This window comes from Cetorhinus maximus, chromosome 15 (genome assembly GCF_964194155.1).
Source record: "Cetorhinus maximus chromosome 15, sCetMax3.hap1.1, whole genome shotgun sequence".
Taxonomy (NCBI): domain Eukaryota; kingdom Metazoa; phylum Chordata; class Chondrichthyes; order Lamniformes; family Cetorhinidae; genus Cetorhinus; species Cetorhinus maximus.
Window position 1 is genome coordinate 92,439,531 of NC_135893.1, and position 16,744 is coordinate 92,456,274.

Consider the following 16,744-nt stretch of genomic DNA (forward strand, 5'->3'; position numbering starts at 1 on the left):
ACCCCTCTCTTAAAATGCCTTTCACAACCAATGAAATACCTCTCAAGTGTAGTCACTGTTGTCATGTAGGAAATCCTATTAGCTTCCTCTCATTGGCCTCTTGACACTATTTTCTCTTTGTATGTAATTCTGTCATCTTTTTGAAGTAAATTCTGTAGAGCGTTGTTCAGTGCATCACGTTGGCTGTATCTGATTTTCAAATCGGAAATGTCAAGTTTTTTCCTTCCAGGCAAGTGACTCGCTGCTACATTTTAAACAATTAAATGGTAAGCAAATGAAAGGGCTTTGGTTGTAACTTTAAGGTACTGCAAGCATGATGTACCTATGGCTTCTCCTTCTCCTGAATCGTGCTTCTTTGCATGTTTGCATTCTCAAATTAATGCTTCTCTCCATCCAATCTGACACCATACAGTGTGTTCTTGTTAGGCTGAACCTGGGAATTATCCCAAGTGCCACCTCTCGTCTGGATTTTCCTTTTTAGTTTCAGATCTAATGGCCACCAATCATTCTGCTACTTTAAAAAAAAAATTCCCCGCTACCTTCTTCATCTTTAGTCTTGTCTTCCTTTTTTCTCCCTTCTCGCATATCAAGCATTGTCCTCTCATCCTTCACCTGAGTGCTTTATTCATTTTTTAAAGTATAAATCATTCCTTCATCATTATGTCCAACCAATCAAAAGCAAAGGAAAATCGAAAAGTAAGTGAGCAGCCTAGAGATACAATGCAATATGGGAATGAAGATATTGTGTGATATGTATGCTTCATGATCCCCCTTTTGGGTGAATGGGTGAAACTATTGGCTTGTAAAGGATTTGTTATATTCCAAAATTAGGTAATTAACTATTAGAATAACAAGTCACTTAATTTAATGGCCTGAAACATTAATTCTGTTTTTCTCTCCACTGATGCTGTTTAACTTGCTGAATATTTCCAGCATTTTCTGTTTTCATTTCAAATTTTCAACATCTGCAGTATTTTGCTTTTGCAATAATTGGTGTTGCATTCAGGCATGTACCTTTTCTTGCACACTTAATAAATGACCTTGAGAAAATGTCAAATGAGTTGGCAGCCAGCAAAAATTGGTCACGTTTTGACTAAATTATCGCAATTAGAAATTAAATAATTTTCAGTAGTCTTAACACTTGAAGTGAAGTAATTAGGAAATGCATAACAAACAATGCTGCAGGCTACTTTATTATTGATTCTTGTTATACCCATTAGAACCTTCAGAATTTCTTTTCTCCTCCCACCTAAAACAAAATTATATTTTGGGCCTTATATTTTGATATGGGCCTGAGCACAGCTTGGTTCTTTTCTGATTTTCAAGCTTATTTTCTCACCCACTTTGCCCCTTCAAAGTTGAAAATGGTCATTTATGACAATTACTTTTTTTGGGTGGGGAATGGGCAGCAGTGTTCAGATCCCTCTCTGTAACAGCCTTTAGTCCTACAACCCCCCTGACATTTCCATGCTCCTCCAATTCTGACCTCCTGCACACCCTTGATTTGCTTTGCACTACCATTGGCCACCGTGCTTTCAATTGCTTAAGTCCTGGGCTCTGGGATTCCTTCCCTATACCTCTCTGAAGCTTTACATCCCTCTCCTCTGTTAAATTGCTCCATAAAACCTACTTTGACCAAGCTTTTGACTCTTGTTATATTTTGTCTGATAGTGCTTCTTAGACATATTGCTAAGTTAAGGACATAATGTTGATACAAGGTCTTAACTGGGGTTCAGGGAGAGCTGCTGGGTGGAATGCTTACCCAGGCTGTGACATTCTGTTGTTCTCATTTGCTACAGTAATGTCATTTGCTGAAATAATTGCAAAATAGGCTGGTTTTCATTCCTGTGCAAGCAGCTCCTACAATGTGCCTGCCTGGACTGTTCAATTTCAATATCCCACCTAGACCCACTCGGACATGCTAAGTTTTCATTGGCCAGCTGTTCACACAGTGGGAGTGACTTTAACAAGAGTCGCACACTTACACCATGGGCCAGGGGATGCTCGAGATAAGGAGTGGACTCAGCTGGAACGGACACCACAGTGCTACGTTTTCACTGACTTCAGGAGACTCTCGAGATGCTGCACGTTAAATTGCTACGGTTAGGTGAAGTAAAGAAAACAAAATAAAAGCAAAAAAAACTGCGGATGCTGGAAATAAAGAAAGAACAACTTGCATTTATATTTATATAGCAGCATTCACACAGACTCTGTTGCCCCAAAGAACCGTTACAGCCAACAGTGCATTTTCTGAAGTCTGGTCATTTTTGTAATGTAACAGCCAATTCACGGACAGCAAGATCCAACAACACTCCTTCAATACTGCACTGCAGCGTCAGCCAAAGTTTTTGTGCTCCAGTCTCTGAAGTGGGACTTGAACCCACCTACTGACTGAAGCAAGAATGCTACCAACTGAGCCACAGCTGACAGGGTGGGATGTAGTTGGTGTGGAGCTTAAAACCAGCATTTGCCAGTCAACCAAATAGCATGTATCTGTGCTTTATATTTCATTAAGCAAATACTGAATCATCACAGGTGTTCTCCAGAGTCTTTCACTCTTTTCCTCAAATGGAGAATTTGGTGCTCAGACCCTGTGGTTTTTTTCCAGTACTTTTTTTTTGCCAGTGACCAGCCCCTTGCCCTAACAAGAGGTCATATGGATTTTTTGAATAAAAAAAGTCTGAAAGAGCAATGATTCAGCGTTGCACTGAATCAGAGAAAAAAAACTTGTGGTAAAACAGACTCAATCAACATTTTTTACTGGCAAATTTTTAGTTTTCTAATTGTTGATGATTGCAATAACGGCATGGGAATTACAGCTCACTTTTTTTTAACTTTTTTTGAGAATAATAGCTCTTTCTGTAACCAAGCAAACTGCACAGCTAGCTACACAGCTAAATGTAGAGGTATGATTAACAATGAATGCTCCTACATAATGTTTGCCTATTCTATGGAAGTTAGGATTGGAGAGTAAATGGTCTGCTTCATGCACCAACAAAGTATAGAGAAAAATCTTCTGACCAGTGAGGATCATTCCTGATCTATAGAAAGCTATTGAGGTACTGTACTTGTATCTATCTTCTCAATTATGGACACAACTCACCTTCTCAGGCTTTATACAAAACAAATGTCCTACTTGCAAATTTTTTGGTTACATCAAGCAGATAAATTAATCCTGCTATAGACCTTTCAATGTTCAGTAACCAGGTATCAGGAAGATAATGTTCCTTGTGAATAAAAGATAAAAAGCCATCCCTCAAAATGAAAGATTAGCTCATATCTGGGAATGTTTTGTACCTATATTTATGATGAAAATCGAACTCCAAATATCATAGTCTTTTTGTGGTGAAAGGAGTGGATGGTCGAAGCCACGGAACTTATTTTTAAAACCCTGGAATTTTATTTTTAAACAAGACAGAATCGTGATAAGTATACTGTCTGGTAAGTAATACTGCACAACTTCCTGTTGTACTCCAATCTATTCAAAGCGTCTCTCGTGTTTCCAGAAAGATGAGCAATTTTACAGGAAGGATCTTCTTGCATTTAGGAGCCCAATTAGCAAACCACCTAATATTAAAAGTGTACATGCAGCATTTCTATATTGTCAAACAAAATGCAAAACACATCAGTGCTTTGATTCATAGTCAGGGTGGCTGCACCCTGGTCAAAATCAAAGATACAGATAAAGTACTTGAGCAAACTTGATGTGATTATCTATCACCAATACTATCAGGCGGCAATTAGATTTATAAGAAGGCATGAGGCTATGTTTGTTTCCAGAGTCTTGGAGCTTATAGTTCAGTTCCTGTCTTTTGTTTGGCTCCGTGACTGCTTTTGCCAGTTGCCTATTTTCCAATAGCAACTTTATTTGTTCGCCGGACTCTGATCCCACATTTCCCCAGACATTTCTGGATTTCTACCAGTCATGAGCATTCCCACATTGACCACTAAATTCATCTGAGCTGCAAGGCCTTGAGATCTGGCAGTGAAGCCTTGAAGCTTTTAGCAACTTTGTTGCACCCATAGATTTACTTGTGCTTTAAATATTTCTGCAACAATTTGGTTCAGTTCAATTGCAAGCCATGGTACAATGGAGGCTTATTATCATTCTTTGGCTGTGCAATTACTGAGCATCACAATTTGTCACAGCAAATTACAATCCCCTCTGTTTAAGCTTGCATGCCTTTGAGTTGAAACTTGTGTTCCATTGTTTGGGTGTTAGAGCTTTGCATTGTTTTACGAACTGCATTGAAGGCACCAAAATGGTGAAAAATGTCCGTTTAATAAATCAAAGTCTAGCTCGGTGGTTGGTAGAACTCCTTTTGTACTACACTACGTTTTGGATCTGTTTCAAAATGCTTATCTTCCACAGCACCTAGAGTTTTGTAAGTTAGTCCTGAGTGCAGGTCAGTTCCAATCTGTTTATGCCACTTGACCTTCTCTGAATCTATGCCCTGGTTCTGAATTATTAGGTGTCAACCATGGCAATACTCCAGTCCTACTCCAGAGACTTGAGCACAGACTTTGACACTTCAGTGTTGTACTTGGGAGGAAGTGCTGTCCTTTGAGAGGTACTGTCTTTCACATGAGACATTGAACCAAGGCCTTGCCTCCCAGGTGAATATAAATAATCCCATGGCAATATTTAGTGTTGGTCAATATTTATTCCTGAATCAACATTACTCAAATGGACATTATCACTTTACTGTTTGAGGAATCTTGCTATGCAATAATTGACTTCCATGTTTCCCATGTTACATCAGGTAACAAAGGTACTGAATCAAAGCTGTTTGCACATGAAAGGTGCTATATGTATTTAGCAGTAAAGTTTACCCATTTACAAATTATTGAACCTCTTAATCTTTAAAACATCTATAAAATCTCCCCGATCCAATTTTTTTTCTTGCTCATGCCATATGGTTAAGAAACCATATGCAATTTGGTTCCTTTTTTTTTTGCACTTTTTACAGATATCTAATTCTCTGAAACTCAGCACTTTTACTGGCAGACAAAACTTTGCTTTCACTCTGCTGCGCTTTACTGTGGTGGGCAATCTAAATTGAAGTAACTGGCAGCCAAAAAAAACTTGATACTAGACTCACTTCCCGTCCACCTCAAACACGAGTGCTGCCGCCCAAACTGGGGTTGGTAGTTGCTTCCTGGTACTGTGGTATCACGATATAAAGCTGGCAGAATGAAAAGGAGCTCCCTTTATAAATGGTGTCAGTGCTACCTGCAAGTATAGCACGCTATTTTAAACTTTGTGGGGAAATGAGCCACCGCATTAGTAAGAGCTGGGAAACCTGATGCAGTGAGGACACAAGTTGGAGGCCACATTTTTTATCCACCACTCTCCCTTCCTCTGTAATAATCCACTAGTAGTGAAATTGCAGATGTGTAGAACCCATTTCAAAAGCTGCTGTGTCCTGTAAGCGAGGTACAAGAGAGCTACCAAAGCACAGAGTGGGTGTATGTGATTGCTAGGATTAATCAGCAAGGAGTGGCAGCAATAATGACTGGAACACACCCCAGAGATTAATGAATCACTCTGGCCTCAACAGATGGCTGGACAGGTGTGATAATGCAGCTATTGGGGAGTCTGTCTTGGGTTTTTGCCACCTGTGTTCTACTGAGACTTACTGGCTCATAAGAGCTGAGTCATCATCTGCCACACAGCAAGAGTCTGTCCTCTTACAGTGTTCTATTCAAGTGCAGAATGACTACTAAACAGTTGCTGTGATATCTGCTGATGGTAGATTGCCCAACTGCAAAGATGAAAATATTGGCAATGAGTAGAAGGCAGGAAGAAGTAGGATAAAGAGGCAGATTATCTTTTTAAATAAAAGCAGAAAATGCTGGAAATACTCAGTAGGTCAGGCAGCATTTGTGGAGAGAGAGAAACAGTGGACTGAACTTTTTTAGGCACGGATGGGGGCAGGCGTGGAATTTCGTTCCAGCAGCTGGCATGCTGGTTTGACAGCTCATTCCTGCCCTTAGGCCATTTTACCAGAGGCAGGATGGGGAGTGCGGTGGGTTGCGAATTAACACTTTTTAAAGGCCGGTTGTTAGAGGTTGGCCTCCAGGCCCCCTCCTACTGAGGAGGTTTTTCATTAAACATTTTAAAAATGTTGGGGAGAGGGCACCTCAAAGTGGATTGATCCTCTCTCTCACTTACCTGAAAAAGCAGTCTGCTGCTCCTTAACCACTGGAGAGCCTCCTATTGACGCTCCAACTTCAAGGCTTGCCATACCTAATAACTAGACTGTGATCCTGCCCTCTGACTACTATTTGGCCAATTCATGGAATATTATTACTGGTGGCTGTTTTCCCCGTAGTGTGAACTTCTGACCCCCCCCTTTGACCCTGACATCGGATTTCGAAGCCCATGAGGAAAATCCAGCTCTGAGTTAGTGTTTCAGGTCTGCAGTATTTTGCTTTATGTATTATTATTTTTAAAAGTTGGTTCAAATCTCAAAATAGACCTTGTTGAGGTAAAAGAGCTTGTTTTGGTACATACAACTCTACATAGTTAATTTTGATACTTCGATGTTTCAAATATAAAATTCAAATAGATGAAGTACTAAGTGTACAGAATAGTGGACTAAAATTGTGTAATTTGCAAGATTGAATAAACTCCAGTTAGTTTGTGAAACTACAGGCAAACATAAACACAAGAATTTATTCTTTGTGGCATCCATGTAGTTTATTGAATCTTGTGCTGTACACACTGTAATAGTCCCAGCTTCTAAAGTGAATAACCAGGTGGTAGGAAAGACCATGGATTATTTTAAACTCTTCAATTGTTACACTTAAAACTGTAGAATAATATTTAAAGTCTGTAAGAGTTTATAGCTTGAAAATTGGCCATTGTAATAAGTCACAGACTTACTAATCAGTCACAGTTTAACCGCCTTAAGTGTTGACAAATTTTAATCATAAAGTCTCAGTTTTGATCTGATTTGGGGAGGGGGTTGAGTTTGGTCATTGTCCTTCAGCCTGATGTTGGGAAACTTGTGTCATGAGATTTGTGTCATGACTTTCCCATTTGAATGAAATATTGAATTAAGATTTTAAAGGCGAATTCAAATGCAGGTTGCTACTGTTTGTACATCCACTCAATTGTCAGCTCGTGGACTGGGTGAAAAGCATCTTGACCTGTTTCACACAGGACCAAGTTTCCTTAAGGGGTTTGAATTTCTACTTGAAAGGGCAGTAGTGAGTCAGTAACTGAGCAGTGCTCCACACATTCCTTCCCATTAAATCATCAACAGTAACAGTGGGGGCGGGGGGATTTTGTAGGCTTTGGAGAAATCCTTGTAAGTGGTGTATGCTGACTAGAAATGCTTAAGGCTTGGTCAAGGGTCACATGCTTGTCGTTGGACTGTCCTTGTAATTGTGATCATGCAAGATCTTTCTTCCTTATTGCTAATCTGCATTGTTTGCTGAACTGCATTGGCTCCTGTTCAGTTAGTGCCTTAATTTTAAAATTCTCACCCTTGTTTTCAGTGCCCTTCATGGCACCGTTTTCCCCCCCCCTGCCCAATCTCTCTCATTTCCTTCAACCCTACACCCCTCTTCCCATACCCCACCCGCAGATTTCTCTGCTTCTCTAATTGTGGTCTCCTGAACATTCTAATCACAACACCATTGGCAGGTGTACCCTCAGCTGCCAAGGCTCTAAACTCTGGAATTCCCTCCCAAAACCTTGCTTTCTCTCTATCCCCTTTATCCTTCCAATCATAGCTGTCAGAGACCAAAAACCCACAATTCTTGTGTTTTTTTAATTCTTTCATGGGATGTGAGCGTCGATGGCTAGGCTAGCATTTATTGCCCATCCTAATTGCGCTTGAAGATGGTGGTGAGCTGCTGCCTTGAACTGCTGCAGTCCATGTGATGTAGCTACACCCACAGTGCTGTTAAGAAGAGCATTCCAGGATTTTGACCCAGCAGCAGTGAAGGAATGGCAATATAGTTCCAAGTCAGGATGGTGTGTGACTTGGAAGGGAACTTGTATCTGCTGCCCTTGTCCTTCTAGATAGTAGTGGTCATGGGTTTGGAAGGTGCTGTCAAAGGAGCCTTGGTGAGTTGCTGTAGTGCATCTTATAGATGGTGCACACTGCTGCCGCTATGCGTCTGTGGTAGAAGGATTGAATGTTTAAGGTGGTGGATGGGGTGCCAATCGAGTGGACTGCTTTGACCTGAATGGTGTCAAGCTTCTTGAGTGTTGCTGGAGCTGCACTCGTCCAGGCAAATGGAGAGTATTTGATCACACTCCTGATTTGTGCCTTGTAGATTGTGATTCTGTGACAGGCTTTGGGGAGTCAGGAGGTGAGTCATTCATCCAGAATGCCCAGCCCCTGACCTGCTCTTGTAGCCACAGTATTTATATGGCTGGTCCTGTTCAGTTTCTGGTCAATGGGTAACCCCCCCCAGGATGTTGATAGTGAGGAATCAGTGATGCTAATGCTATAGAATGCCAAAGGGAGATGGTTGGATTCTCTCTTGTTGGAGATGGTCATTGCCTGATACTTGTGTGGCGTGAATGTTATTTGCCACTTATCAGCCCAAGCCTGGATATTGTCCAGGTCTTGCTGCATATGGACGTGGACTGCTTCAGTATCTGAGATGTTGCGAATGGTGCTGAATATTGTGCAATCGTCAGCAAACATCCCCACTTCTGACCTTATGTTGGAGGAAAAGTTATTGATGAAGCAGCCGAAGATGGTTGGGTCTAGGGCACTATCCTGAGGAACTCCTGCAGTGATGTCCTGGAACTGAGATGGTTGAGATGATGATTATAGCAGTTAATAAAAATGCAGCTCCCCTTTGCTTTCAAATGTTTTTCCATATTTCATATTCCATTTCCATATTCCTTTAAAAATACGTAAAACCTACAGCTCCATGCTCCAACAATCTTCTGCACAAAGTAATTTCTCCTAACCCCTACCCTCTATTGATGAGAATTTTTGAATTGATGACCCCTCATCACTAACTCTTTCCAGCGAGAATAAGTTGTCTTTCCCTTCTCAATTTCTCCAAGAATGGAAGATAAATCTCCAGGACACTGTTGTAAGCAGCCCTGGAGAAAAATCGTAGGGGCGTTAAAAGAATTGTTTTCTTTCGACAGATTTGTTTAATAGTTATAAGAATGAGTTGCAGTAAAGGCTATTTGACAGTCAAGAGTCATCCAAATTTGTTGGAGTCTGGTTTCTTTCCAAACAGTGGGGAAGACCATATGCCATGAGGATGAATACATTGGATGACCAACAGCAGGCACATGATATGGGGCACTTGGAAGTGGGATCTTGTGCAATGAAACCTCCAGGGACAAATTCAACCATAGTTAGCAACCCTATCCTGGTATCAGTTAAAGAGTGCTTTCTTCTGTTTCTGGTAAAATACTTTTCCTATTGACTAGAAAGAGGGATAGACCAACAAGTGCAGTATTACTTTATTGCTCCCTCCAAATAGGAGACATGGATGCCTTTATGGTAATGGTGCTTCTGTAGCAATCCTCAAGTTGGGTTGCAAACCATGCAGAAGCATCAGTGTTATCACTTCAGCACTGCAGTTTGCCATAATGCAGCCATTAACAGTGTGGTGAAATAAATGCACTATGAATCCCTATAGTGCAAATGTAAATTCATACAAAACATCTTGGATTATTGGCTTAACCAATAATTCCCTATTTAAATACAATGTAACCCACAAAACCGAATGTAAACTATAAATGCAGGTATTGCCATAGCCATTCCTGTTATTAGAAATCTCTATCTGCTTATAATTTATTGCACCCAGTGTCATTTCAGTTTTAATTCCAGAGTGTAATGGCTTCCAGTGGATTGGTAACTGCTTAGCTGTGTCATTATACAGCTTTTGGGTTAATGATTAGCTTTACCTTAGTTTATTTTGCTTTCCTTTTGAATATTTTTGTGGCTTTTTTTGGTTGGGTAAATTCATTTTGGACAAAATCCCTTGTATTTTTCTAAATTTTACTTAGGAGAAACATTTCATATTGCTTAATCATATTTAGCAAACTGGAATATTGTACTCTCCAAACAGCTTGAGTCACAATAGGACACAGCGCACTAAAGAGCCCGTTTAATGTGCTGATTCATCTGCTGGAGGGATGGCCTTGTGCCAAGACTTGGCACATACTTCAAAGGCAGTGTGCTGAAAACTAGCTTTGGCATGAAATAATGTTGGTAAATTGTCCTATTGATCTGAGTACAACATTAAATATGTTTTTTAAAAGATCTTCATATACGTAGCACTGATTGGATTACTGGTTCAAACGAGCAGTGATATGTTTCTTTGGAATTCCACTTTTCCTGAAAATTGTAGTTTATTTTGAATTGTCACAAGCCAATGTATAGTGGCATTATAATTGGGTGGCAGAACATAGCTGACGCTGCTTCAGTTAACACCTTACTCCTCTGTCTCCAGGAACCAGTAGGAGCCTTTATGTATATTCACCACCTTTTTAACTTGTGACGCTGTTGTTTGCCTCAGTGATTTGGCTGTTTGCCTCTTGAAATCCTACTTGCTTAATGGTAGAGCAGATAGATAAAACTGTGCTTTTGAAATTGTGAACTGTGAAATGACAACTATTTAACATCTTTAGGGGATGGGTGTTTCAATTACTCTAATTCTTCTTAAATGCAGGGGGAACAAACTAAGTGCAGCAGCAGATTTGCACATTGTTCCCAACAATTCTCATACATTTTATGCAATACACCATTGCTTTCAAGGTTAATTTACTTATGCCTTGGATGCACCTAAATGGTGGGCTGCTGATTCAGTCATCCAATGTTACGTCCTGATCGAGTGTGTTGCTTGAATACATATCAGATGAAGCCAGAAGGGAAGAAACATCTGGGGAGTCTCCATAAAATTTCCCTCTTCCACATCATATGGCCAATCATACATTACGGCTGATCACTAGTGCCTTATCATTTTCATAGTACTATCAGCATAGCTGCATATGTGACTTAGGAGTGTTTTTTCCAAGACATAGGGTAGTTGAGGTTTAGCGATGTGAGGTGTTGAAGGGTACAAGGAAGTATTCAGTGATGGCCTTGTTTGTGATTGAGCCAATGAACTAGAGAGGCTACCTGAGGTGGCAAGATTGAGGGGTGACTGAATATGGTTGAAAAAGTTATGGTAGGGTAATGAACTCTGAAGGGAAAGGGTAAAAGGCGAGTTATGATGGAGATTGAAATCACCATGGGTGAGGAGTTGCTCCATGCGGATACTGGGAGAGGAAAGGACTGAGAATATAGTGATGTGGGCCTTTAGTGAATAATAGCAAATGAGGATTTTAAAGGGGAGGCAAGAATGGTGGTGCAAGATGAGATTCTCGAAGGAAAAAATGATGCCAGAAGATAAGATGATCATGGTGGAGTTTGGTGATGAGGCCCATGTTGCCATTCTGGCAGTTTGGGTGGGGCAAGTGGTGAAAAGTATCGCCAGGCAGGGAGTCTTCAGTAAGGGACAAGATACCATTACCCATGAACCGTCAAGGCCATGATGTCAATGCAGTCACCTGCAATATGGTTGACCAGGCCTTGTTTATACATACTGGAGGAAAATGTGAAGGGTGTTGATTGTTGATATGCTGGCAGAATCCACATGGTTAACGGTGGAAAAGTGAGCGGATGAACAAGCTTTTGCCAAGGTTAGTCCCCAACAAGTGTGCTGGGTGGAAACGTCAGCTAGAGAGAAGGATGAGGTTGCTGTTCATGAGATAGCAATAAGTGCCTCGATAAGCCCATTGAAGGATGCTGAGAGGGGCAACTAGGGAAGCTTTGGAACAAAAACAGAATTACCTGGAAAAACTCAGCAGGTCTGGCAGCATCGGTGGAGAAGAAAAGAGTCGACGTTTCGAGTCCACATGACCCTTCAACAGAACTGAGTATAGTTAGGAGAGGGGTGAAATATAAGCTGGTTTAAGGTGGGGGGGGCGGGGGGAGAGAAGTTGAGGGTGGGGTGGTTGTAGAGACAAGCATGCTTGCTTGTCTCTACAACCACCCCACCCTCAACTTCTCTCCCCCCGCCCCCCCCCACCTTAAACCAGCTTATATTTCACCCCTCTCCTAACTATACTCAGTTCTGTTGAAGGGTCATGTGGACTCGAAACGTCGACTCTTTTCTTCTCCACCGATGCTGCCAGACCTGCTGAGTTTTTCCAGGTAATTCTGTTTTTGTTTTGGATTTCCAGCATCCACAGTAGTTTTTTGTTTTTATTATTATAGGGAAGCTTTGGGTTCGTTTAAGAGGGATTCAACACTGGGATGGTAGCAGGGGAAAAGGAAGGCAAAAGAATAGTGGAGAATTGAAGTGGGAATTTTGGGGGGGACAGCTTGGGAGAGGGAAAATATGAAAGGTTGACTGGGTGATAGGAAGAGGTGAAGTTGGCCAAGAAGGGTAAAGAGAATTGAAAAAGGGAAATAGAAGTAATAGGCTGAGGTACACAGCAACCTGCAAAATGTGTGAAGAAATAGACACACTGGAAATAGAGCAGGCCTTCTTGATGCCTTAATATTAAAAGGGTGTCATTTTTTTGCACTTGCAAAAGAGCATGCAATACCTCTGAAAACAATGATCTACAGCAGGTGTAGAACTAACACCCTGCCATGAATTGGTAGCAGTCAACATTCACATTGAAATTTTTTTACTTTTCCTGTCGCAGCTTTATCCGATGAGTATCTCTGACTTTTTGGACCTGATTCTTCCAAGAGCTGATTCTTCAAATTTTCTCATCTGTACTTCATTACAGCTGTAAACACCAGCAGGTATGCAGAGAGTTACCGAATCCAGACATATGCAGAGTATATTGAGAAGAAGCAGGAAGAGAAACAAACCAAACGGAAATGGACAGAAGAAAGCTGGCGAGAAGTGGAGAGGAAGAGGCTAAAGACCCAGTATGCTCCACAACCTTACCTTAGCCAGATGTTTGATTTCAGCAGGTGAGTCTTGTCAAATTGAAAAGAGAACTATTTAAGAGCAAATCCATAGCTGCAAGTAAACAATGAAGTCGTTATTGTTTCATAATCTTTGTATTGGAAAATTGGTGTTGTGAGGCATAGGATATTTCTTATGTTCTTGAGTTTCATATTTCTGTTTTGTAAACTAAGGTGAAAGCATTTGTTAAAGCTCTTAAGTTTATAAATTAATAAAATTGCAAACTTAAATGGTTTAATTTGCCAATATATGAATTAAACAGCTATTTGGCGCAAAAGCACTTTTCAAAATGATTTTTGCATTCTACCTTTTGCACACATTGGCGGGAGTTGTATTGTAGCCATAGTATTTCTGATTTTTGGAAAGGAAAACCATTAAGAAAAAGGGTGGGGCAAAACAAAGCGAATTACCATGAGCCCTCTGATACATAAACATTCAATTGGGAAAAGTATTTAATTGAAATGTTATTTGTAGACAGTTTGAACCATTTTAAAAAAAAATACTTTATTCATAAAATATCTGGAACAACATTACAAAACATTTCTAAATTGCCATCACAAAAAGTACAATCAGATTCAACTTTTACACATGAATCACGAGGTGCTTCAGTACAATCAATGAATATTACAATCCTTTTGATATGGTCATTACAGACAATCAGACAACTCCAATCCCATTGCACTATCAACATTAACACAGTTGCATTTTTCTGATGGATTTTGTTTGAAGAATAGGAGCTTCCCTGAAATTGCATGGGCTAAATCGGGTTGAACAGGTTGATGGTTTAAATGACTAAAAGCAATGTTAATTAACTAATATGCTTTAATTTGATCTAAACAGCTTACCAAGCCAACAATTTTTAAGCTCCATTTTATTAAACCAGTTCTTTCATAGCCAGTCTTTAAAATTGTCTGCTAACTTAATTTAGAAGGGGGAATGTTAAAATTAGCATATTGGTAATGCATGGTTGGGGACTCTTGATTGAGAATGACTATTTGTCATGCCATTTCTATGTAGCAACACAAATTTGCAGATTTTCAGGGAACTGGTGGTTTTGCATTGTAAAAGTTTGACAAATCTGGATGTGAAGAAATGTCTCTTAAATGTTGAACATGGTGTCCTTTTGCATTATCTTGGTGGATTTTAATGTTCAGACTCAAACTGATATTTTTGTGTTCTCATAGAATACCATCCCAGCTTAAGTTTGAGATAATAATTGGCAATTGAGCTTTTTTTAAAATTTGGTTTATAGTTGCCTGTGGGATTCATTGCCTAGTTACCGTTACTCCACATTGTGATTCTCAAGTTAATTAAGATCCAGAGTCTTGTAATTGCTAGTCTCACTGTCCAAACAAAGAAACAAATTATAATAGCATGATACTTCTATTCTGTCCTGAATGTACCCAGCATTCAGTGCAGAACGATGCAATTACTCCACATAGCAGCATGATACTAAATCTGGGTGGTTTTATAAATGTGTGGCCAACACGACCAGTCCAAGCTACTGAAGTTTGCTTATGTGTATTTGGAAATCAAAGTTGGGAGCCAAGTTTAAGGCAGCTGAATTGGGCTGAATATACATACATTTGTTTTGGGAATCGAAGATCCTACTTAACAGAGGCCTCTGCCAAAGTTAGGAGAGAATTTAGTTGGGTATTTTGGGCTATGAAATATATTGCTTTTTGGAACTTTCAACTTCAGTGGGGAGGTCAAACATAAAATATTGGACTAACCATCCATTGTATTCCTTGCGTTGATCTTCCTATTGGTGTGTATAATGAGTGGCCAGTCCAATATTGGCCATTTTATCTTCCAGCCAAAGTTGCAAGTGTTGCCCATTCTTCTAACTAGTTTATAAGTGTAAACTAAGGAGAAACTGGATTCCAAGTTAATGCAGAAAACATATTTACTAATGCTGAGTGAACTGATCAAGCGACAGCCACTTATACAATATATTTGTACCACTGCTTGAATCTAAAGTCTGTTCATTTCCATCCTTGTCCTCAAACTTACCTACTGATGTTTTTATTTCTCTCTCTCGTCCAAGATTTCCATCTTAAATTTTCCACTTGAACTTCCAATCCAAAGGTTGTGCACGTCATTCTCACATCCTGGTTACCAATTACCCAACCTTTTTTTTCTTAAATCCCTCGCCTCACTGCATGTATTTGCTCTTTCTATCATTCTTCTTTGACTCAGCTCAAGCAAATCAAAGTTACCAAAGCCAGTTTGCCCTTCATTGAAATCCCACTCTCTCAAATCCATGGTTCAATAGTGCCAGTTGTCCTTCTCTTGCACTCATCAAGTTGATACTAATACCAATTTCTTTTGGCTATCTTGCTTAACTTGAAACAACTCTGCCATTACTCACTACCTATCTACGGTTGTCTATTCAACTGATCTTGATGATTTCCTAAGAGGGTTATATTATGAGGACTATATTATGAGGGCAAGTTGCATAAACTTGTATTCCCTTGAGTGTATAAAATTAAGAGTTGATCTAATTGAAGTGTTTCAGCTGATTAAAGGATTTGATAGGTTAGATGGAGAGGAACTATTTCCTCTGGCAAGAGTCCAGAATAAGGGGGCATAGCCTTGAAGTTAGAGCTGGACTGTTCAGGGTGATGTTAAGAAGCAGTGTTTCAGAGGGCAATTGAAATTTCTAACACACTCCCTCAAAAAGCTGTTGAGGCTGGGGTCAGTTGAAAATTTCAGAACCAAGGCCAATAGATGAAATTAAGGTACAGATCTGCCTTGATCTAAATGGCCGACCTCCTGTTCCTATGTTTTTCATTTCAAGACACGTGCATCCCTCTCCTCTGCACTTTTTTGACTGCTGTTTGGTACCCATCTCTTGAGGAATACCCTGCAACAAATTACACTCTAAGACCGGTTCTGCCCTGTTTAACGTAATAGGTCAGCCAAGTAGAATCGTACGTTGCTGCTTTGATTTTTCTAACTATTCTATCCATTTCAATGAAATATGTGATCTTCTAGTTGAGATGAAAGGTTTCATATCTTGCTCTTTTTTTCAACCCCAGTGGGCGGGTGGCACGACAAGTGTAAATACATTAGCTGGCCTAAATCTGAGGACCAGGGTATTTTAACTCCCTATGCCTCATCTACATGCAGCTGGTCAGTTGCCCACCCAAGAACAGGCGGAAATTAGCAGCAGGCCGGCAAGCAGGAGAGGAAGTTTGAACAGCCAGAGGCCGCCAGTTGGCACCGGAGGACGCCTTACCGGCAAGCAGGTAATGTGCAGGAAGAAGGTTACGAAAGGTCCTCTCAGGAGGATGAGTTCAGGGCAGATGCAGCCCCAACTTTACTTGTGTGGCCCATAGAGTATGCCAGTTTCTACACTCAATGAATTTGAAATAGTCTGCTACTACCAAATTCTTCATGATGGTTGATAATTCCAAATAGACCACAGATTTACAGACCAAAGCAAGTATGTTTACATTTAAATAGCAATGTGAAGGTTAAAAATTTGTCAAACATGCTAAAAGATAAAATATGTAACAATAGATGCATTGAGCAAGGCAATAATGAGTGAAAAATTTCTGAAAGTCTTGGTGAGTTCTGGTTTCTGACTTGGCAGATTTCTTGCTTGCATCTTCTGGTACGACAAATACATGGCTAACAAAAGAAATTAAGGATAGTATTAGATCCAAAGAGGAGTCATATAAAGTTGCTAGAAAAAGTAGCAAGCCTGAGGATTGAGAGCAGTTTAGAATTCAGCAAAGGAGGATCAAGAGGGGAAAAATAGAGTATGAGAGTAAAC

At 40.1% G+C, this 16,744-nt stretch overlaps 1 protein-coding gene and 1 long non-coding RNA gene across 20 annotated transcripts in view; one reads left to right on the forward strand and one right to left on the reverse strand.

Moving 5' to 3' along the window:
• parn (poly(A)-specific ribonuclease (deadenylation nuclease)) overlaps positions 1-16,744 on the forward strand; it is a 118,430-nt gene that overhangs the window by 89,310 nt on the left and 12,376 nt on the right. For all 3 annotated transcript variants that reach the window (XM_078558915.1, XM_078558916.1, XM_078558917.1), the window contains exon 22: positions 12,779-12,968. In XM_078558915.1, coding sequence (XP_078415041.1) covers positions 12,779-12,968 — 190 coding nt within the window. The remainder of the gene's footprint in view (positions 1-12,778; positions 12,969-16,744) is intronic.
• The window catches only part of LOC144690975 (uncharacterized), a 69,348-nt gene continuing 66,069 nt past the window's right edge, over positions 13,466-16,744 (reverse strand). For all 17 annotated transcript variants that reach the window (XR_013579020.1, XR_013579018.1, XR_013579014.1 and 14 more), the window contains one exon: positions 13,466-16,599. This is a non-coding gene — a long non-coding RNA (uncharacterized LOC144690975). The remainder of the gene's footprint in view (positions 16,600-16,744) is intronic.